The 22757-nt window shown below is 52.7% G+C and overlaps 5 protein-coding genes across 5 annotated transcripts; 3 read left to right on the forward strand and 2 right to left on the reverse strand.

Annotated features, from left to right (window-relative positions):
• Window positions 1-818: 818 nt before the first annotated feature.
• CTRU02_200902 (MFS hexose transporter) lies at window positions 819-2541 on the forward strand (the record flags this gene model as incomplete). The annotated part of the gene is made up of 3 exons (XM_036718916.1): window positions 819-1224; window positions 1282-2215; window positions 2271-2541. The coding sequence occupies 3 exons, from the start codon at window positions 819-821 to the stop codon at window positions 2539-2541; spliced, it is 1611 nt and encodes a 536-aa protein (XP_036589916.1).
• A 1785-nt stretch (window positions 2542-4326) lies between these two features.
• On the reverse strand, window positions 4327-9751 carry CTRU02_200903 (endosomal peripheral membrane protein; the record flags this gene model as incomplete). Its single annotated transcript, XM_036718917.1, has 5 exons — window positions 4327-6411; window positions 6462-8963; window positions 9022-9491; window positions 9548-9614; window positions 9674-9751. 5 exons carry the CDS (start codon window positions 9749-9751, stop codon window positions 4327-4329), a joined length of 5202 nt encoding a protein of 1733 aa, XP_036589917.1.
• A 625-nt stretch (window positions 9752-10376) lies between these two features.
• Window positions 10377-10983, forward strand: CTRU02_200904 (ubiquitin-conjugating enzyme e2; the record flags this gene model as incomplete). The annotated part of the gene is made up of 4 exons (XM_036718918.1): window positions 10377-10449; window positions 10519-10598; window positions 10656-10861; window positions 10920-10983. The coding sequence occupies 4 exons, from the start codon at window positions 10377-10379 to the stop codon at window positions 10981-10983; spliced, it is 423 nt and encodes a 140-aa protein (XP_036589918.1).
• An 859-nt stretch (window positions 10984-11842) lies between these two features.
• Window positions 11843-13071, forward strand: CTRU02_200905 (cell division cycle 20-like protein cofactor-apc complex; the record flags this gene model as incomplete). Its single annotated transcript, XM_036718919.1, has 2 exons — window positions 11843-12249; window positions 12312-13071. The coding sequence occupies 2 exons, from the start codon at window positions 11843-11845 to the stop codon at window positions 13069-13071; spliced, it is 1167 nt and encodes a 388-aa protein (XP_036589919.1).
• An 819-nt stretch (window positions 13072-13890) lies between these two features.
• CTRU02_200906 (uncharacterized protein) lies at window positions 13891-16560 on the reverse strand (the record flags this gene model as incomplete). The annotated part of the gene is made up of 1 exon (XM_036718920.1): window positions 13891-16560. The coding sequence occupies one exon, from the start codon at window positions 16558-16560 to the stop codon at window positions 13891-13893; it is 2670 nt and encodes an 889-aa protein (XP_036589920.1).
• Window positions 16561-22757: the final 6197 nt, after the last annotated feature.

Consider the following 22757-nt stretch of genomic DNA (forward strand, 5'->3'; position numbering starts at 1 on the left):
AATGCATTGGCTTTTGCAGAACAGCCCCGTTGGAAAATCCTCCCGGGATCCTTGTATCTGGTGCTCCAATATCATGCTGTCACGTAAACGGCACGGAGACGAAATCTCTCAACTGACACTCTCGCAAGCTGGAAAGCAATCCACCAGCTTCCGTGCCACATGAATGGCAGCATTTCTGCTCCATTACAGCCGGACTTAGCCCACGAATCACAGAAAGAAAGAGCGGCCACCCCTTGTCATTGTTCGTTCCGGACCTGGGTGGTATGCCTAGGTCCCGCACCCGTAACCTGCTGACGGCCTGCCTGGACCTATCTTATGAAAGATCTGCCAATTTGCATGGCCTCTCCCGAGAGGCTAGACGAACATGGGGAGAAACGCCCGCCCACCGCAGACTAGACTAGGTCAAACCAAACCTGGTAACGTCTGGGGAAAGAGACTTCCCATCCATCTTTACCCGCATGCCGCCAGTTCGTGTTGTCGCCGCCGCACACCCCGGTTCTGGCCACACCCCACGCCCCCTCCCCCATATTCTCTTTTCACGGGGCGTGCATGTCCCAATGGGGTGAGAAAGGCAGCTCCGGGGTCAATGGCACAGATCAAAAGCACAAAAAAAAAAAAAAAAGTGCTTCCATACTGCTACCAGAGGCTCAGGGGCGACAGGCGGAAAAAAAGACATATAAGTCTTCGACGATCACCTCGTCCTGCTGGCCCGTCCTCTTGTCTCTCTTCACCCGCGAGTCGGTCAATCAACTTCAATACCCTCTCTACACCAAGTTCTTCCCTGGTTTTTTAGGAAGCAACACTCCAATACCGTCACAATGGTGAAGAAGCCTGTTGCCTCTCAGACGGTTGCCGACAATGTCGAGATCGCGAGAGCTGAGGCTCCGCGATTCGAGAAAGTCTACTGGACTAAGGAGCCCCATCTCCGCAACCTCTATTTCTCGACCATCTTCCTTATGGTTGCTTCGGCCACCACCGGTTACGATGGTATGCTCGTCAACACATCCCAGCAGATGAAGCGATGGAAGGACTACTTCGGCGATGGCGTTTCCGACAACAACAAGCTCGGAATTCTCATCAACATGTTCAACATCGGTTCGATTTGCTCCTTCTTCATCACTCCCTACGTGGCCGACAAATACGGACGTAAGGTCGCCATTATCAGCGGCTGCATCTTCATGATCATTGGCGGTTGCATTACTGCTTTCTGCAACGGCTGGGGAAGTAAGTAAACACCCGCTTACCTTGCTCACAATGCACAAAAGTCTAACAATCATTCAGTGTACGTTGGCGGCAGATACATCCTCGGTTTCGGCAACTCTTTGGCTCAGATGTCCTCTCCTCTGCTGCTTACCGAGATCTGCCATCCTCAACACCGTGGCCCCGTCACTGCCATCTACAACTGCTTGTGGAACTTGGGTGCTTTGATCGTTGCCAGCATTGGCTGGGGAACCTCGTACATCAACAACGACTGGTGCTGGCGCTCCATCACCTTCATCCAGATTGTCCCCTCCGTCATCCAGCTTGTCGGTATTTGGTGGGTGCCTGAGTCTCCTCGTTACCTTGTTAACAAGGACCGCTCCGAGGAGGCCCTGGCTGTCCTGGCCAAGCACCATGCTGGCGGTGACTACAACAACGCCACTGTTCAGTTCGAGTACCGCGAGATCAAGGAGACCATCTTGATGGAGAGGAACGCCGACAAGACCACTAGCTACATCGACTTCCTCAAGACCAAGGGTAACCGATGGCGCCTGGCTATCATCATCTCTCTTGGTATCATCTCTCAGTACTCTGGTAACGCCCTCTTCTCCAACTACATGGACGCCATCTACGACGGTGCTGGCATTAAGGAACAGAACCAGAAGCTTGCCATCTCTACCGGCAAGTCGATTCTCGATCTTTCATGCTCCATCGGTGCCGCCTTGACCGTCGACTACTTTGGTCGTCGCCCTCTGTTCCTGACGGCCATCAGCGGTATGGTCGCCTCCTTCGTCTGCTGGACCATCACTGGTGCCGTTTACGAGAACTCTGGATCCACGAACCAGGGTTCTGGTTACGCTCAGCTGGTATTCATCTGGGTCTTTGGTATCTTCTACGACATTGGTTTCTCCGGTCTGCTGGTCGCCTATGCCCTTGAGGTTCTGCCCTTCCATCTTCGTGCCAAGGGTATGATGATCATGAACATCACCGTCCAGGCCATTCTGGCCATTGGCAAGTACGTTTTAAAACCCCCATATATCTCAAGCACTCAAAACTGACATCATCTACAGCCAAACCAACAAGGTCGCCTGGGACAACCTTCCCAACCACTGGAACTTCATGTTGTTCTACACCCTCTGGGACTTCTGCGAGCTTGTCTTCGTCTACTTCTTCTACGTCGAGACCAAGGGCCCCACCCTCGAGGAGATTTCCAAGATCTTTGACGGAGATTCCGCTGTCGCGCACATTGACATGCACCAAGTCGAGAAGGAGATCCACGCTAACGACCCCGAGGAGGACATCAACACCCGCGCCGCACATAGCGAGAAGACGGCTGTCTAAGGTTTCGGCTACGACCAATCATTTAAAAAGCAAGAAAACCAGTTTTTTTATGTCAAATTTGTAATGCCGTTTGGATTCTCTAGCCTGGTGGTGGATGTAATACGAGCTCGGCACAGGCCGGGTTCAGGCTTTGGGGTTGACCATGATACCAGAGACATCGCGATGTGGGCTTCTCATACTCCTCATTGGGGGAAGATTGGCCTTGCGGACTGATGCCTTACCACTTACTCTCGTTTCAAGTAGCTGTTCAATGCTCCGTGGCAGCTCCTAGCAAGGAGTTTCTGTAGTAATTGATCTGTTACTCCTCCCAAAACACTTTGTTTTCTTGGTTTTTTCACCGCATGTGAGTCTGTCTGCCTGCTTGCCTGCCAATGTTCCGCCAATATCTGCCGCGAGAAAGCCAATCTAATCAAAGCTTTCTTGGAAATTTCTTGGACGGAATCCCTCATATTACTCCCCGAAAAAAAAGAAAAGAAAAGTGACTGAACCCCGGATTTGTCTGGAGAAGGAGAGGGAAGGGGGGGGGGGGGGGGGGGTAATGCACTAGTGCCGGCATCCAAGCACGAGGACACACGTACTAGTAGAGTAAAGAGGATGGCGCGAGTTGATGGGCTATTTTCGGGTGGCTTATGTGAGTCTGATGGTGTGTCGAGCGCTCAACTCCATCCGTTCCCTCACTGGAGGATTTTGATTTGGGGGCTGGAAAAGCCGGGGGGGGGATGAAAAGTATGGGTTGCGGGCCGCCACACCGGTGGGATTCCGCTTCCTCGAGGAGTGCCTCCGAGGGACGGGCTTTAGGGAGATACGGCACGTTGAGGAGGGGAGGGGAGGGAAGGGAAGAAATGTTTTGGGGTAAGGGTGATTGATGATGGATGGGGGGTGGGTTGCATGTTGATGGAGGATGCGGGGGTTGTGGTGTGGTAGAGGTGCGTGTGTGTGTGTGAGTGTGGGTGATCTGATTTGATTTGTGTATATTGTTCTTTTGAGGTGTTGGTTTTGCGTCTTCTGACACGTTTTTTTCTTCCCCGTGTCTCATTCATAATGCCATGGCTGTTAGTAAGGGTCTCTTTTTTTCATTTATTGAAGGTACCGAATATGGACAAGTTGGCTGCTGTTTCTGGTCTTTGCATGTATGTGTTTGTGAGGGTGGTGGTGTGTATATTTGTTTGTCTGCACGTAAAGTGAGTGAGTTGAGGCCCTCCCCCCCATGATGAAGGTTTGTTGGCCTTGTAAGGTAAGCTCGGAGGGCGGATATTAGGCATGCGGGCGGGATCCAGCTCCGTATGCACACATGCGGATTGCTTATTCGAGACCAGGGAGGGGTGATGAGTTTGATGAGTTTGGCCGTATGCATTGGTAAGGGGGTGACGGTGACGGTGACGGTGCGTCGCGCGACGCGTTTGGGGGTGTTCTTTTTTTTTTTTTTTTTAATTTTTTTTTTTTTTTACCTTAATTCTACGCCACAGGGTAACGAAGTCTGAAGGCATGGGTTGATAGAGGATCTAAGAGCATGAAGTGGATGGACTTGGGAACATGCCATGGATGAGTTACCAGACGAACGAGGTCTTGAGGTGCGTCTTAAGCTGTTGATCATTTAGTGATCGCAACCGAGATGTGACAGAAAAAAAAAGAATATGATCCCATTTTATTAGCCTTTCGGCATACCGATTTACAACGAAAAACTGGCTGGCGTCATCGATCTAGTCATCTATGTGATTGTACACGGAAAACACGGCGGGCTTTGAAAAATAAAATAAAAAACAGCTTTTCTAATACTCTAGTGGCCTATAGCCCCAACTCACCACCGACGACTTCGAGAGCCTCGATGCACAGGTTCTGCACAGCTTCATCGCCGGAGCCGCCCGCTACCTTCACAGCGCTGACGAGGAGAGGATATAGGCGAAGCAAGTGCTTGCGTCCTTCGCTCTCAACGTTGGGCGTGTCGGGGATGGCGTCCGATGCGGAGGTGAGATCGACTAGCTGCCGCAGAATGCGGAGGAGCTCCTTGCGCTGTGAAAGAGGCTGCGGCATGCGGCCTCGTAGGGGCTGATCGGCGATGTAGGCGCGAATGGTCAGCGCGGCGCGAAGGATGAGGAAGGGCGCCGCGGTACGTGCGATGCGGATGTGCAGTGCCTGAGGGGCCTCAGAGAGAACGGAGCGAGGCGGAGGGAACGCGGGCGTAGGCGGCTGTACCACGATGCGCAGCGAGCCCTCGTCGTAAGACGAGACGAGGGAGAAGAGCTCGTCCACGCAGACATAGCTCATGCGGGCGCGGCGGGTGGGAAGGGGATCTACGGTGTGGCCGATGCGTTTCTGGTACAACGCCGCGAGGCCCGTTGCATCGCCGCCGGAGAGGAGGGAGGCCTCGGCCGGCGATGGGGCGTGGATGATGGATGTACGGAACAGAGATTCCGCGTAGGCTTTGCGGGTCTTGTCGGGGATCGCCTCGGCTCCCAGTGAAGGGATGATGAGCTCGCGGAGCTTGTGGAAAGCGGTGATGTCGAAGGACTCGTCGTCAGAGAGATCGGCAGCGGCGGGAGCTGCGTTGCAATTTGCGCTAACGATGCCGTCTGCGATTTCGACAATCATCTGCCAGATGCTCTGGAGCGTTTGCCGCGGGACCTCCAGGGACCGGATCTGGGGGAGCGTGGCTTCCAGGATGGCTAGGATAGAGGTTGTTGCAAGGCGCCAGGGTTGAACTGATTTGGTGACGATGGGGAAGCCGTATTTCAAGACCACAGGCTTGGAGAGGGCCGAGAGCGCGGCGGAGAAGGCTTCGCTGGAGTATATGTCTGCATCTGAAGCATTCTTGAGGATGAGAGTCTGTAGAATTGCCATGCTTGCCTTGGACATTGCGACATAAGTCCTTCGCTGAGTCGAACGCTCGGAATTGAGTGCTTCGTCGTTGAATGCCAGGCGGACGAACTCTGCTACCTGCGAGATCATCGCTGACGGTACGCCGGTGAGGTCTGTTCTCACCATTTTAATGGCTTCGAGGACTTGGTTCTGAAGTGGCGTGACGTACTCAACGTCGTTGACGTAGGCTCCAACTGTGGCCTGCTGAAGAGCTTCACGGAAAAGCGTCAAAAGCTGGCGCACACGGTCCACGGTCAAGTCCTGCTGAATGAGCTGGTACACATCGTGGAAGGCGGCAACGTAAGCTATAAGACAATTCTGGTTGTCCATTTTCTTTCCTTCTTCCTCGTCCAAAGCCACCGGTATTCCTCGAGACCACAGCTCCCATACGGCGTTGACGGTACTAGTATCAAAGACTGGCCTGCCAGGTTCGTCTTCAAACTTAATGACTTTGCCGAGAGCCTTGTAAGTGGCTGTGTTGATATTCAAGACCTTGAAATCAAGAAGTGTCGTGAAGTGGCCGAGAAGCTCCTGCCAAAGTTTGTTGAATGACGAATCTGTAGAAAGTGGTTCCATGTACGTGGCTAGAAGCTCCGAGATGCCGTTCAAAACCACGACCGCGGTCTCATGCCATTCCTTCCGATCACGATGTGCCGACGTATCTTCAGCAGCGGCTTGAAGTTCCACCTCGATCGATGAGAGGAGTTTGAACACAACTGCCTTGACACAGATGGACCAGGCTTCCGGGCTTAGTTTGTCGCCATATGCGTCAAAAATTCTCAGTAATGTTTGAATCGCGCTGTTTCGCAGTTCTAATCTTTCATCGGCGGTCACAGTAGTAAGTCTGAGAAGCAATAGCATCCACAGTGCAGCATCCGATGCATTATGGTCTGAGTTAGCGGCTAGAGCAGCCAGCTCTGAGATGCTCGAGCCTTGCATCAGGTCGGCCGTGATGGGTAGTGACTCCGTCTTGTTAGACAGGAAGTCGGACAGAACCCAGAAGAACGTTACGGTCTATGATTATTAGTCACACTCCCATGAAGCCATTTAGTCTCTGTACTCACCGTTAAAGCAATGTTGAGATCATCATCTTGTGAGCAGAATTTGTATAGGGTATCAACAAGTATGAGAAAGCAGGAATTGGGTAGAGACGCTAGGAAGTCGGAACAGATTAGTTGAAGTGAATTAAAAGAAGACCTGACAAGCTTCGCTGATCGTGTCATGAGAACGACCGTCAGGGAACCCCGACGCTCTCCGGGGGCGAACTTCTTGTCGACAAAGATGGAGCCGATAATTTCGAAAGCAATCTCCCAGCCGCTGACGAGAGTCTCGCCGCAGTTTTCGATCAAGTTTTTAAGGCCGTCGAGAATCACCTTATGGATTTCGACATCCGTGCTGTGACTAGCCACAGTTACCTCTCGGTCTTCTTGTTGCAAGGGCAGAATGGCATCTCGGAGTGCCTCGAGAAGGAGCAACTGAACTCTGCCGCATTGCTCGCGCTCCATCGTGGCAGCTACATTGGCTGACTCGAGAGCCAGTCTAACAAGGATCTCTGCAGCACGAAGCCGCACGGAAGCATTTATCGAAGATGCGTTCAGGATATGGATGAGTTCGGATGTCAATGGTGCCCAGCCAGAAATGTCTGGCGGGTATGACAACAAGCGATCGATGTTGATAGTGGCAATGTCGCCTAGCTTGGCGAGAGCGAAATGGTCTTCTTGGTTTGGCCCTGCGGCTGCTGCGGCTGAGATGCTGAGTACCCGACGATGCTGTCCTGCTGGCACCGGCTTCATACCACCCGACTGCGGAGATTGCGGCTCACTCGCACTCTCTGCCTTCTGCTTATCTTCTTTTGCTCTCTCAAGGAGGTTGCATATCGCGGTAACCACCTCTCCAAAGGCGTCGTTTGGAAAGTCGATGGTGCTTTCTATGAGCCTCGAAGCTGCCGTCTCAACTGCCCTGACCTCGCTGCTGAAGTTGGACAGGAGAGCAGTGGCTTCGCCTTCCGCCTGATGATCTACTCCCTTGGTAGCTAGAGGCGTCCGCCCAGGAGTCTTACTCGTGGAAAAAAGTACGAAGTCGGCTTGTTGCAAGGTCTCAAGAATGATACGCCAAGATGGGCCAAGTGTTGGGCCGAGAGCAATACCCAGGTTCAGAAGTGCTCTCAAGCAAAGGAGGTTACGGGTGTTAAGCGTCAATTGACTTCCATCAACACTTTGCTGTCTTCCCTTTTCGGCAACTGGCGTGGATTGGTTCGCCAAACTGTCAACACTGAGCAGCCCTCTTGCGTTGCTAAAAATGCCACTTGGTGCTTCGGTGGTCGGCGTGGGGGTAGAAGGCCTAGCTGGTCCTGCATTCAGGCACGCCGTAAAGACGTTGGGCGGGACAGCTGCCTTTCCAAGAGTTGTCAAGAACGCATCTCTTGGTGTCGATAATTGAAGTAATCCGGCAACATGAGCAAACTTTTGGAATGCTCTTACCAGGCTATGATAGTACTCAGAGTCCATGGCAGCATACAAGAACGTCGAGCAAGTGGCAAGAATAGCCGGCCAGCATTCTTCGATGATAGCCGCGCAAATCTTGACTTCGTTGTGTAAGGGATGATCCTCTAGGAGGAGCGGGTTAAGAGGGACAGGGTTCTTTTTAAAAGAAGCTGATCTGTCCAACGCACTACGCTGGCCATCGGCATCATCTTGAGGCGGAGCAGGAGAATCTCGGCCTGGTTCCTGCTTCGCACCCCGCTTGCGGCTACGGCTCTCTCCAGGCACTGTGAGAGGGAGAATGAATTTTGCGAGGCCTTCGGACAATGATGATATACATGACAGCGTCAAGCTATAAATGTAAGACTCTGGAACTGACGGAGCCTCGGTCTTGTCCAGCTGATCGATGCATGGAACCCTCACATTGCTCCATTGTGTGCTGATTCCAATGTTGGAGCCATCCGAGCTAACCGTGCCGCTGATGATGCCAGTTACACCGCTGGCCTCAAGCATTGCTTGATCAGTTGACGATGCGATGCTTGCATAAGGGTTTGCGACAGGAATGGTCGATTGATGCCCTAGCCCAATGACTGACGGCTTCTCGGTGCTCAGCCTCACAAAAGTTGCTGTCAAGCGCTTGACGATGTCCTTCTCGCCCTCCTTCGCATCATAATTGACGAAAATCCGTCTGATCAGGGCATGCTCAGCGAAAATACCCCTGAACACTTCAAGACACAACGCTCGCCTCCATACTGCCGTGTCTTGGTCGAGCAAATGCGTCAAGATATCAAGAGCGTCACCACTTTCCGCCGGAAGAATGCTGATGTGTCGTCGCAGGAGTGTATACAGGATACGAACAAGTCTTACTGATGTGGCAAAGTTGGGCTTGCCTTTCAGGGCGCTGATGATGAAAGGCATGACTCGGATCTGAAGGATGTGTGCCTGCTCCTTATGGGTGGAGAATACGGCGGCGTGGTTGGTTAAGACTGATTCTATCAACTCCAGACCAAAGGTTTGTGGTAGTCCGGAGAATCTCAAATACTCGGGGCGTTGATTTTCTGTCATGAGACAAAGATCATTGAATATCTAGAAGCGGTCAGCAAGGAAAAAACAAGACCACTGCCATGGGAGGCTGATCACCAACCCTATACGCATCCAGAGCGGCAGCGCGCAGCTCAACGGTGCCATCACCGGTTGGCGCCTCGCCCGCAGGAGACCCTGCAGTTCCGGATTTGTCTTCAGCTACCACCTTGTCAAATACCGAGACCACAAGCTGCTGGAGAGTCGCAGCTGAGGTGTTGTTGACAATGGCATTTTTACTGGTCTGCAAGATGAAGCAGATGTTCAAGGCAGTAATTAGGAGGTCTCCCTTGAGATCTGTCGCAAAGTTTTGTAATAGTGATGGCAGAGCCTGGAGAATTTTGAGTTGAACATCGAGTCCAGCAGAAGTCGCCTCTCTCAGGGCTTCGAGGACCTGGTTCAACTTGCCCCTAGGCAGGGCACGGGCAACAATGAGGCGCTGAAGACAGACGATGGCGATACCTGTGAACTTTGCATTCTTGGTTCCACATGCAATAATAAAAGGGTTGACAAAATTTGGACGTTGAGCCAACTCTAGGGACGAGGATCAGACATCAATCATGAGCTATGGGAGACAAAAGGAGACGTACCATTGGCGGCTTGGGCTTCGTTGGCCCCTCTGAGGCTTTTCAGCTCTTCAAGAGATTTTTCGGCTGCCTGAACACATCACGTTATTCTTTTAGAGTTCTCAACACACGAGAAGTGAGTGCACATACTTGACGGAGATCATTGTGCTTCCGCTTGCTTTCTTGGATGAGATTCGTTAGCTCGGTAGCTAGGAGCTGGGTCGTCATTCTGTCACGAGTGGCCCCAGGGGCAGCCCATCATCAGATTGATGCACCAAAATGAAAACCTGTGACCCGCAGCGTCAGAATGAGCCAGAAATTTGTTGGTAGGCTTTGCGCTGAGAAAAGAGAACCGATAGTATCGACGGAACTGGTCAAGGGAGCTACCAGCAACGGTGTTCGGTGTCCCATCCAGAGCTCCCGATTGAGGTGAGCTGTCCACCTTGAAAGATGACTAAGCAACGGTTGACCCGCATAAACGTATCCACACTTCTAAAGCAGTCCGTTCGGCAGAAACGAGCTCACCGCCCACTGTTACAATGCCCCGCGTTGGCTCGTGCGTTTTTACTGAGGTTGGTGCCTTCCAGGTACTCCCATACAGGCAGTTTCTCTCACTGAGTGGGACCCTATGCATCAGCGTACTCACCCACTGAGCCCGATCGAAGGTCATCGCTGTCGCCTGCCCACCAGCCGCTTGCGGGGCGGGGACGTTTAGGTAAGGCCGGGCCGCATTGCTCACACTCCATTGTTACGTCTCCCTCCCATTTGGTAACCCCTCCACTACGAACAAACGTTGCAACTTTCTCTACATCCCACAACAAGCCTCCCTCAAAGCATCCGCACACCAGCAATCATGGGCGCAAAGGTCCCGCGCAACTTTAGACTTCTCGAGGAGCTCGAGAAGGGCGAGAAGGGTCTTGGAGCAGGTATTGGGAACTCTTGTGACGCATGCTCAGTTGCCCCGCGTATTTTTAACTGACTTTACTCTCCTCCAGAGGCTTGCTCCTACGGTCTGAACGATACTGAAGATCTTTTGATGTCTGATTGGAACGGCACTATTTTGGGACCCCCTCACGTGAGTCAAAGTTGCTGCTGCTCTTTGGTGATTATATTCCTGACAAGTTGCTGGCAGAGTGTCCACGAGAACCGAATCTACTCCCTTAAGATGCACTGTGGCCCTAACTATCCCGACGAGCCCCCCACGATACAGTTTGTTAGCCAGGTCAACCTGCCCTGCGTTAACAGCCGTAACGGTGTTGTCGACCCCAAGCAGCTCCCGTGCCTCGCCAACTGGAAGAGAGAGAACACCATGGAGACTATCCTGATTGAGCTCAGAAGGTGCGCTTGGGAGATGCTGCAGGTTGTTTCAAGGACGGTCGACTAACGTGTTTTTCAGATACATGGCAGCCCCTGCCAACAAGAAGATTCCCCAACCTCCTGAGGGCTCTGTGTACCAGTAGCCAAATTTCATGATTCCCCGGATACGCGACAGAGGGTATGGATAGGCGGATGGGCTGGACTGGCTGATTCTTGGTAGACACGGCGTGGTAGTATGGCTCAATGATTACGACTTTTCTCCAATACCAAATCTCTTTTAAAATGAGTTATTTCAAGGGAGAACTTTCTAGCTGTGGCAAGTGCGGCGTAAAGACCAAACATATCCATGCTCATGGAGATACCCTTACGAGGAACTAGGAACCAGGAACTGGGGACTAGTGGCTGTGCCATGTTGCATTGTCTAACATGCCTTTTCATCCTAAGCCGAGCTGCCTTGTTTCCCGCAGGGCGATGTGGTTTGTGCCAATGTTGTTGGACATTGACCTTTGCCGCACACCTAGCGTTTGACAACGGCTAGTAATGCTATTCAACGCTGCCATGTTAGCACGGTCAAGCAAAAAGAGATTCCCTTTGCTTCTAATGAGACGCAGATATGGACGCCAACGTTTGAAGTAGTGGATTGGGTGAGACACATGTTTGGAACACTAGGCATTTATGCTTGTATTCCCCTCTCCCATATATCCTGTCCTTTGATGCTTGTCTCGGTTAGCTGGCAGCAGGGACTCATGGTTCAGGGCAGGAGAAATTAGAAAGTCTGGAAGGCTAGAAGCTGGACCAGAACCATCTCTCAGCCGGTGGGCCTCGGCCCATTCCGCCGGCTAAATTTCGGCAGGCAGCTGCTGCTTCCGTCATCCCAGGTAATTTTTTTCCACAGTGACGACCCACGGGTGCTTAGCTGATGAGAGCTGTCCCCCGGAGCTTGTAACCTCCATTTGTGATCCACGCACTCCAAACCCGACTTAGGCCAATGCAGCAGCAAATATGGCTTCGGCGGTAACCAAGGCGGTCCTCTCCCCGCCTCTGCGGCGGGCAATCGCGCAATCGCGCGGATTCCAGACGAGCTCCAAGAGCCTTCTCCCATCAAGCTTCGGCATCGGCTCCAGCATTCCTCCCTCCTACTTCCAGAAGCCTTCCCTCCCCGCCAATACCGTCGTCCGCTTCGTCCCTCAGCAGACAGCATGGATCGTTGAGCGCATGGGCAAGTTCAACCGCATCCTTGACCCCGGTCTGGCTATTCTCGTCCCCTTTATCGACCGCATTGCCTACGTCAAGTCGTTGAAGGAAGTCGCCATTGAAATTCCCAGCCAGAGCGCCATTACCGCCGACAACGTGACGCTTGAGCTGGATGGCGTCCTCTACACGCGCGTCTTTGACGCCTACAAAGCCAGGTGCGTCACTTGATGATGGTCGTTTGCTTTTAAGCTGAAGCAGTCATGCTAATACCTCGCAGCTACGGAGTTGAAGACGCCGAATATGCCATCTCCCAGCTGGCCCAGACTACGATGCGCTCCGAGATCGGTCAGCTGACCCTCGACCACGTTCTCAAGGAGCGCGCAGCTCTGAACACCAACATTACCGCCGCCATCAACGAGGCCGCCCAAGCCTGGGGTGTTACCTGCCTGCGATACGAGATCCGCGATATCCACGCTCCCGATGGCGTGGTCGAAGCCATGCACCGACAGGTCACTGCCGAGCGATCGAAGCGAGCCGAGATTTTGGACTCCGAGGGTCAGCGACAGTCAGCCATCAACATTGCCGAGGGTAAGAAGCAGAGTGTCATTCTTGCTTCCGAGGCCATGCGCGCCGAGCAGATCAACAGAGCATCCGGTGAAGCGGAGGCCATTCTCATGAAGGCTAAGGCAACGGCAGCTGGTATCGATGCCATCGCGAAAAGCATTGCTGAAGGCGAAGATGCGGCCAAGGGCGCCGTCAGTTTGTCCGTGGCCGAGAAGTATGTGGACGCGTTTGCCAAGCTGGCCAAGGAGAGCACGGCTGTTGTTGTTCCCGGCAATGTCGGTGACATCGGTGGCATGATCGCCACTGGTCTGAGTGTCTATGGCAAGGTCGGCGAGGCCCAGGCCAAGACCATGGCGAAGCAGATTGTCAACCGCGACTCGGCCCAGGAGGCGGAGGAAGGCGAGAATGATAAGCCCAAGCAGCTCAAGGACTCTGTGTTGGAGAGCTTCGACCAGGCAGCAGGAAAGAGCTGATTAAAGAGGGTGTAGCCGGCGTTGATGGATCACTATACGGGGAAACAGCCGGATGTGACATTATGTACTAGTACTTCATCTCACTCAATTCAGAGATGGGCGGGAAATGCCCTTGCATAGGTTGAAATGGCTTAACTGATGACATTGTTTAATGTGTTGTCACTCTCCATGGTAGTCGAGGCCAATCGACATATTATACAGGCGTGTACAAGGCACAAGCACTTAAATGTGTATGTGTATGTATGTAAATACGTATATATGTACGTGCGTGCAATCACATTCAGCAGGGAAAGAATGGGTCATTTGTTAAGAGTTTCATAAGGCATTTGGATAGCATTTATAGGAGGTGGTAAGTGGCCGGATTGGATTCCACTCAGTTTGTTGTTTCCTTCCCCCTCTTCCGACATTATCCTCTCCACCCCTCCAGCTTTAACCCCGTCATTTCTTCCAGAAACATTATGCTACCATCAAGCATTTCTTGTAATAATATTACAGTGTGAGTCAATGAAACGATTTGGATGTTAGTGCCGCTGGCTCCATTCTTTGGAGTGCAAAACAAAAAGGGGAAAAAAAAGTAAGTACGCAAAAAAAGAACAAAAACAAAACGATGGCTCATGAATATGGGCTTGCACTCCCGCTTCGTTCCCTTGAAAGATTATCCCCTCGCTGCTCAAATTCAAAAAACACCGCGCCTCCTGTATCCAATCCGTCCAAGATTTGTACAAGATCGATTATTGACAAAGAAAAATTTAGGGCATGTGCAGGGTATCAAGAAGAAATAGCTCGAACCATGTGCGGTAAAACTTCTGTTTCCTCGATTCAACCGTCGTGTCCCCACCACGAAGATCCGACTCCGGAATTGCCGACTGCACTCAATCTGACTGCCTTCTTCTTCGACAGACCATGGGTGGGTGGCAGCGGTAGTGTTCCCACGGGCGAGACGGGGGAATCCGGTCGCGGGATCCCCTCCATTGGGTCGATTACACTCTCTGACTCTACGACATGAATTTGCTCTGCAAGTTCAGTCTTGGTGCGAGGCCTCAAAGGCGAAGAGTCATGGCGTCCTCTCTCGCTCCCTCTAAGCATACGTCCCCTACCCTTGCTGGGCATAGCGAATCCTCGAAGCTGAGGCCTGTAAAACGACGGATCGCTTGAGAGCTCATCTTCCTCGTCGCTGCCATTGTCAAAGTCCATAAAGTCGCTCAGATCGGGGCTTGGTTCGGCAAAGTCCATTGAACTGACGTTATTCACAGGGCGATCCAAGTAGAGCAATATCCGCTCATGTTTGGGCTCCATCGATGGCGCCTCTTGGGCAGGCATTTCTCTCCTCACACTGCTCGTTCTTGACGACGTTTTGGATTCTGATCGTGAGGAAGCTGGGATATCTAGGCGACGAGAGTTACTCCGAGTATGCTTCGGCCCTTTCGCCAACGATGCTGGACGGCTTTCTGACGAACGTGAGCCCGCTCTGACGGTGCTGCTAGACGTTGCCGATGTTTGATGACGGAGTGTCTGAGGCGGCTCAGGCCACTCCATCTCTTTAATGGTGGCTTGCGACGAATTCCGCTGATGATGGGATGTACCGTAGTGAACCTCCTCTTCACATTCTGCGAGAACAGACTCACGCATACGAGCCCGCTTCATGCGAAGGGCTGCAAGCAACATCTCCTCCTGCCGAGTGACAGCCATGAAGCGCGAGTCGGATTCGGCATGGATCTCGATGGATTCCGTGGATGTAGTGAAAGACTCTACCGACGTAGGACTCAGAGGCGGTGTTGGCTGGTCAATCGAATGGGTCGAAGACTTGGTCGATAGCATGCGCTGTGGCGTCTCAACTACCCGCTCAGGTGACGGACGAGATGGTTGCGTAGGCAATGGGGGAACATTACGCATGTCCTGAACGCTATACCCAGACCGGGCTTGACGGTCGCTCCCAGAATTCGTTGTGGACGTGGACTTGTTTGAGTACATCGATGAGCGGTTCGACTGAGTAGGTGGCTGGTATCGTGTAGAGGGAAGTGAGCTCGTCCGAGAGTTTGGAGTGGGCGCTTTAGTTGGGGGAGACTTGCTCGGTATCGTAAGGTACGTGTTAGTCGGTGCAAAACTGGCATGCTTCACGGATTTCCTGGAGCTATGAGCAACCGAAGGGGCATCGCGCGACCGGCTCGACCTCAGCGATGATGGTGCCTGGCTACCGGCATCACTGTTCTGGTATTCGCTCGTCGATTTGGAGACAGTGTCGGGAAAGAAATCTTCTTCGGAATCAGATGACAGAGAGAGCACGCTCTTTTCCATCAAATCAGATCCGCTTATACTATGGCTTGTCCGCTTAGACGCCCGGGAAGTCTTGGTGTGCCTGCTTGAGACGCTAGATGCACAGTCTCGATCTGCGGACGGTGCTTGCTGGGCTATCGGATTCGGTACATCCGACATCCCTGCATGGGAAGTCTGCGATTTCGATACTGCTGCTTGATGAGGGCGAATCCCAGGTCTTAGCACGCTTCTCCTTGGATCTGTCGAGGATGGCGATCTCAGTGGTGTGGGAACAGAGTTAGCCAAGGCTTGGTCCGATTTTGCCAGAGGACCGTCGTGCCCCAGCACCTGGTCGAATGTCATCTGCTCGTAATGTTCGTATAAATTGGGAAGATGGCTGATATCGCTAGCTCCCCTTCGACTGCTTGAGCCGGTCCTAGGACGGCCTGAAGATAAGTTGTCGACCATGCGATCGTATGTGCTACGCCTTGCTAGCTTCTTCTCCGTCCGCTGCTGAATAGGGGGCGGTGTCGACTTGGGCGACGTGAGGGAAGCGAGCGAGGGCGACCTGGTGACGTAGCCTGCGTCAAGCACCGGGCTGCCATTATCTCCGTGAGTGTTGTTATGTTTGTGCCTGGACAAAAGAGGCCCAAAATCCAGTCTACTCGGTTTCTTCTTAGGTTTTGGGGTTGGCGCTGATTGGGCGACGTGATTCGCATGACCTTCAATATCAAGCAGCTCATTTGCTTTTTGTGGCAACCCTTTCGCCATGGCGGATGAGGATGTTTGTTGCGATATTGACAGGGGCATCTTCGATTTGTCGTACCATGAAGTAATTGTCGAATTGGAACCACGGCGGGTGAGACTCGATGTCTCGGTGAAGTCTCTCGGGCCGGCGTCCGTATTCAATTGCGAAAATCGATTCGTCAGGTATGCCGGGACAATATCCGATTCTTGCTCCCATTGTGTGTTTCTCCGATTATTCCCAGCGGCTACGTGCTCTTCACCACGCTGGGTTCGACCTCTTTCAGTTGGATTATACGTCGTGGTACTCTCGGTCACGGAAACGCTGATGCCAGAAACTGAGGCGCCGTCCCATTGTCGCGGGGCGTCGATGTTGATCTCGGCGGTGCCCAGGATTTTCTGCGCCTTCGACATTGGCCCCGACACAATCGGTCCAAAGGGTGGTTTTTGCTTCCTTCCGGGGACAGGAAACGTAAATTTGGATCGACCCATCTTGACGAGAGGAACGGGTCAAGGGGAGCTCTGTCAAAGTCAGTCAGCCAGTCAGTCCAGTATGGGAAGCATGAATGCGCATGGACGAAGAGTTCATTTCATGCGTGGATGGCCCAGCGACTTCACGTGGGAGAACTCGTGGCTACAAGAGGGAACTACCTTGTCGGAACAGGTTGGACAACCCGTGGTTATCGATGCATGCGGTTCTGAAAGTCCAGCAGACCGCAAAGCTCCATCCGTTATTCGTCGCTAAAAGGTTTCGAGCTGTGAACTGAACTTCGATTTTTCGAACGACGCCGTCAGTAGCGAAATATTATCGGCTGCACGGTTGGACAAATTCTCCCCAGTAAGTCTTCCTCCGAGGTCGACTGAAAGAAATGAGACGACGGCCGTCATACGAAGCACCAAAGGGGGGGCAGTTTGCTAAACTCCCGTTTGCGTCTCCACTCGTTCAATTTCCAGGTCGGTCCAGTCCAGACAGACTCTTTCTGTTATCCGTTCAGTCCGTTCCTCCACGTGCCGAACATGAGCATCAACCTTGAAGCAATAAGAGAGGAAGGATTCAGAAGCAGGGCTCTCGCCTAGGAACATGCGCGAAGGGAGGGGGACAGCGACAATGATATGGGAGTGACTGGAAAAGTGGTCTACTAGCACTTTGATGTGTGCCGGCCGTGATGGCCACCTGAACCTTACATACTACACCCTTTACTCTAATGTCATCCACCTTTGGCCTGTTCACACCTCCCCTCCTTGGCTGGGGACTGCCTGACTTGCAGCTGATTAGAGTGGGAAGCCGTCCAGATTCTGCAAGGATCTTAGCCGTCCACCGCACCCAATCCCTGCAAGCCACACGAGACGGTGGGAATGCAAAAGAGCAAGTCGGACAGCCCGCGAACACCTAAACAGCATAGTCTGTCCTTCAAACGTCGCTTCAATGGTCGGCCCTCGGCCTGGCACTCGCTTTCTTGGTTCCTCCCGCGGCGCACAACGACACCCGGGACTAAGGCAGGGGTCATTAATGGACAGACACACCCCTGAATTTGGTCTTGACTTATCAAAGAAAAGAATACACGGGGTGCAATCTTGAGTCGTGGGACGGATAACAAAGCCATATGGGACGGACTTGAAAGCCACATGGACGGACTTAGGACACTGAACGGAAACATCCAGAGGGCCACCAAACGAACGATTCAGGATGATGGAGACTCGCGACTCTTGGAGAGTGAGCACGACGACGACACTTGCATGCCCTGCCCATTTTTCTTTAATCAATTTGACAGCAGCGGGCAAGCAGGGGCGGAGGTGCGAAACCTCACCCTGGTCATCAACTAAAGCTCGTGAATACTGTGCAAGGTTGCCAGTGAATGATCTCTGCAGGCAATCGCTAGGGCCCCTGAAGAAGTGTGGAGGAGTCTTTGCCTCTTGCGGAAGAGGGCACACACACCCACCGTCTCATCGAGGATGATCAGCGACGCCATACACTACAGCCCTGGCCTCACAAGCATAACACATCAGTGTCGGCCCCTAACAGAAAGGCGCTTTGTACTTTGACTTTCCATGTGCCAGGCGGAATTCAACGTCAAGCTCAGCTTGGATTTGCAGACTTTTCTATGCCAGTCGCCATAGTCATGGCACTTGCTGGCAATAGCTTCATCAACGGGCGTCTGTTGGCCGCACCCGTGGCTGGTACCCATTAGTCTTCTTCGCGCAACAATTTAACCCCGGCATACGTACACACGCCAGGGCCTTTAGCCGTTAACGCAATGCTCCGACCGGCGAAGAATTGTCTCGGCCATCCGCTTCTGTTCTGGTACTGTCTCAGGATTCCCCAGTAGAGAGAGCAACCTGTCAGCCTATTCTCACCCTGCATCGGACATAGTGGATGATTTGTATTTTGAAACGGCCTGATGCGGGACAGGCTACAGCCAACCTTGGGATGTCCACCGTTTAAGAGGACGCCGATGTTGAGTTAAGCTGAGGTGTCAGTGGCAGCACAGCGTGGTGGCATATGCCTCGCAAACGCTGTATTCTGCTAGGGAAGCCACAGTTCGCTGGCTTGGTTATGTGCAAAAGTGACCCACCAAACTCATCTTCTTGCCAGCTCAGCTCAGCTCAGCTCATTGCTTGGCCTTGGCTCTCTCAATGGAGGGACCTGGGTATGGTATTTCTGTCCTCATTCTGTGATCCCGCCCTTTCCGAACCTAGCAACTTGCGCAAGAGATGGGGCAATCCGTCGTAGGTGGCCATCACCGTCCCTGTACCTAGTCGATGACCTGGGCCTTACGACAGCTCCACGTATTCTGGAATGTCTCTCCGAACGTGGGGCTAGCCCATTGGACTACTTGCGTGCCCACAACCCACTTGGGGACGCCAAAGGACTTTTTTACAGCTGCCAAAAGTCTTCAGGAGACGATGGTGTGGCTGAGATGCTTGTTCAGGACCTCGGGAGTAATTACAGCTGATCACAGACCAGAGGAAACGACAGGATTGACCAGTGTCCACCATAACCAATTTCTTTCTCTTTTTGGATTTGGACAGACACTATCCGTACTCACCAATGTTGTTATTTTTCAGAGGGCTGCTGATCAGTTTGTGCTAAGCATTCTGGGGGCGGAAAGGCAATTCCCGGTTGACATTTTGTGCTGGCACCGCGCCATAGGCGATGGAGGAAATCCATCGACGCAGCCACCCATGACTCGTAGGATGCCATTTCATCGATGGCGCTCTGTTTGGAGTTGAGTGAAGAGGGGGGGCCAGAAAAACGACAAAAAAGAAAGACGATGCGCGCTGCTTGACGATGTTCAGGCCTAAAGGCTTGCAGTTGCTTCTGTGTTGACCGCCAATTGACTTCATCCAGACCTTCTCTCAGGGGCACGGTCCGTATCGTCGGGTCTTCGCGAATAACGCTGTTTTGGGACAAAAGAAAGACTCCATTTGGACCAGGTCTTGTTATTCCAAGCTTGCCTTTGGATGGGCACGGACAGCACGGCAGTGCGTCCCACAGCTCACGAACCTCCTGGGGTTGCATTTCATCCGTCATCGCAGCTGGGTCGGCGAATGTAAGACAGTCCGCTGCATAGTGTATCACGGGAAAAAAAAAAATCTGCCATCAAGATTTTGATATTGAAATCCTTGACAACAAGGCCAATGACCTCTAGGCCTTGCTCCAGTTAGCAGCGCTGAAGGAAGGCCAGTTCGGGTGGATCGCCTCAACTGGGACAGCACAACGCGATGGCAGCTTGGCTTCACCCACTTTGGAAAAAGAAATTCAGAGGTTAGAGTGGGATTGACCTTGTACCGACATGGCGCTGGGACTCAGCGCTGCACGCATGCGGCGAAGCCAACCTCCACCCTCCAAAGCTGGCCACTCCATGCTTAATGATGTATTGAGTCGGACTTGGCGTCCGTGTACACACACCACCATCACGAGCTCTACGGATACTGCCAGTGCTGTCGAGGGGGATCCTGGATTGCCAAAATGGTAGCAGGGAGCAAGCTACTGACAAACGTAAACCCCCCTCCCAAAGAGAGAAAGAAGAAGAAGGACAAAAAAAAAAAAAAATACAACCAAATTGGACGCACAGTTCAACCAGAGGGTATGCCTTGCCCCAAGTTATGGCTCCTCAGCCAGCAAGCAAATTAGAACAGGGGACGTGCGGAAGCACCATCTGAGTCCAAGTCAATAGTTCGCGGCTGTCAAATTGTGCCACTACGAACAAAGGAGTACAGTTTTGAGCTGTCACCGGATCGGGCCCAGATGGCTCACAAATCGGTAAACAGGGTCATCATCTTCTTTGGTCGATATAGTAGTGCTCTCTCTTTGGGAAGTCGGGATTCCAATGGTTTGGCATGGGGTCCTTGGGGAATCGATGGGCCGCATTTCGCTTCCCTCGATTGCCCATCACCCCCTGAGATTAACGACCAGAAGGGGCCAAAATTACCGACCAGGATACTTTGGCCACATGATTAAGAATCGGCCCTGTCAATAGCAGCTCCTGATGATACCCACAAAGCCCCCCCAGAGGATTCTTAACATGGCGACGTACGATGACCAGGCGTTGTACAGAGGAGTAAATGTTGGGCGAATTAAACAGACGTCCTGAACGCTGACGCTCCCCCCTCTAGATGGCCCGTCCGATTTGTCTTACGTGTAGGTTGTCAATCAATGGCATGTGGCAGTCAGTGCGTCCAAACGCGGATTGGATTGATACGGTACTTGGCGCTTCGACGGTCAGAGCGGCCAGCAAACAGGGCACCTGTCAGTGTCAGGGGCAACAATACTAAACACAAAAGCATGCTTCTACCTTGATGTACGATTCTCGGCCGAAAAGACGAGGAATAAGAAAGGAAAGGAACAAAAGAAAATCGAAGTCCAGCCTCCCGCAATATGAGACACAAAGCGCCCTGATGCTGCAAACAAGCGTGGCGAATGCCTTGAAACGACGGTACGCAACGTGCCGCTGTTGTAAAGTCTAAATCGACCAGCTGCTCAATTAAGTTATTGGCGGACCAGGATTTACAGCAGGGCCAACAACAATGTTGGACGAGGAGGTAAAGGCGACGGTGAGCATTTCCAGTCCACATTTCAACATGGCTGGTTGTCCGTGTGACCGGCAGCGATCGTCGTTGCGCCGAACATGCGGCTGGAGTTCGGACAGCCGTCCTGACAGCTCATTGTTCAGATGGTCACCCGTCAAGGTTCAATTGAGGAAAAAGTTCAACAGAGCTTTGGCCTTTGTGCGTCATGGCAGCACGGATACCCTCTTCTCCATATTGAACTACATCCTCTCCCTGTACTCCGTACCTAAGCAGGAATTACCACCCACCACCCGGCGCTGCGACACTTTCGAAGAGGAAGAGTCGACGTTGATCCAGATCCAAGCCCCGCTAACCAAGATCTATAGTGGACGATGTGAGCATCAGCCCCATCGTGACGCTGTTTCGCTACCCTGCTGCTCGCCTTCTTTTCAATATTGATGCTACACTATCTGTTCGGATACCGCACCATGGCTGGCAGCATGTGGATTTTTCGCGATCAGAGCTCGAAAGAGACGAGCCCGGCATAAAACAGCGGGTCCTGGAGCCGATCCTGCAGACCTAGAACTACACTGCATGGAGCTGCGAGATAACTGTGCCGCTCGAGGGGCTAAGACTGCTTCAATGTTTGCTTTTTACATCCAGACTTCACACTCGTCATTTCAACGTCGGCCGGTTGACTGAATGGGAGATCAGACATATTGCGCCACAACGTTCTACGTATTGGGCTTGGTGAGCCGGGTCCATCATCTTGACAACCGCCCCCAACACTTGGTCCACCCCTAAAAATGCATATTCGCATCGTTGCAAAAGCAACGAAGATTAAGATAAACGCCCCCTTGTGCCCTTATGCCCTTGTGCAGCCAAGCCCTGGGATGATCATCAGAGCTCGGTTCACATCTTGCGCAAGTCGCTTGACCGCATCTCTTCGGTCTTGTCAGACCCCTCTGCTGCTGCAACCAAATGGGTCTCTCTATATGCCTGTTGTAACAGAAGACGAGCCTGCCCTGTCAGCCTAAGCCGCTTCACCAATGCGCTCCCTGGACAGTCCGCTTCCATCGGTCGACATCCCGTCTGGAAACTCCACCCGCGAAAGCCTCAGTTCCGCGGCCATTGCCAATCGTGTATTTACACGTCCGTCCCCGGCTTCTGGCGGTGTCGGCCAGAGTCGTTTTTTTGAGGCTTTTAGCGGGCATCGCCAAGCCTACCCTGATTTCTTGAACACGATATCTGATCCCCGGGCAAAATGCCCGGTGGATTCTCATGCGAAGCTGACATTCTGAAACAACAACAAAGGTCCCGATGCTGTGCCGCACAAGCTTGCAGACAAAACTGACCGCACGCCGGCGGCGCGTCTGTTGGTTGTAGTTGCTCAGGTCGCATAATGGCCACCCCCCACCGCGAACACTACCTGCGCAAGATCTCGACGTAACTATGTATGCGATGCTGACAACATGGCGTTCCGCCAGCTTGTCGGTACCCCCGGCCTCGCCAACCTTGAGCACGTTAGGCGAGTCGAGTAGGCCCCGCTCGCTCGCTTCTTGATGCAAGCACGAACGCCCTTGAATGGACTGGTTGCAAACTCTGAACGTCGGCTCGAGAGTTCCCCCGCTCTCTGTGTTCCAGTTGGCGGGGTATACATCGCGAGAAGGATTATCGCG

Source organism: Colletotrichum truncatum (assembly GCF_014235925.2).
Source record: "Colletotrichum truncatum strain CMES1059 chromosome Unknown Contig_0001, whole genome shotgun sequence".
NCBI lineage: Eukaryota > Fungi > Ascomycota > Sordariomycetes > Glomerellales > Glomerellaceae > Colletotrichum > Colletotrichum truncatum.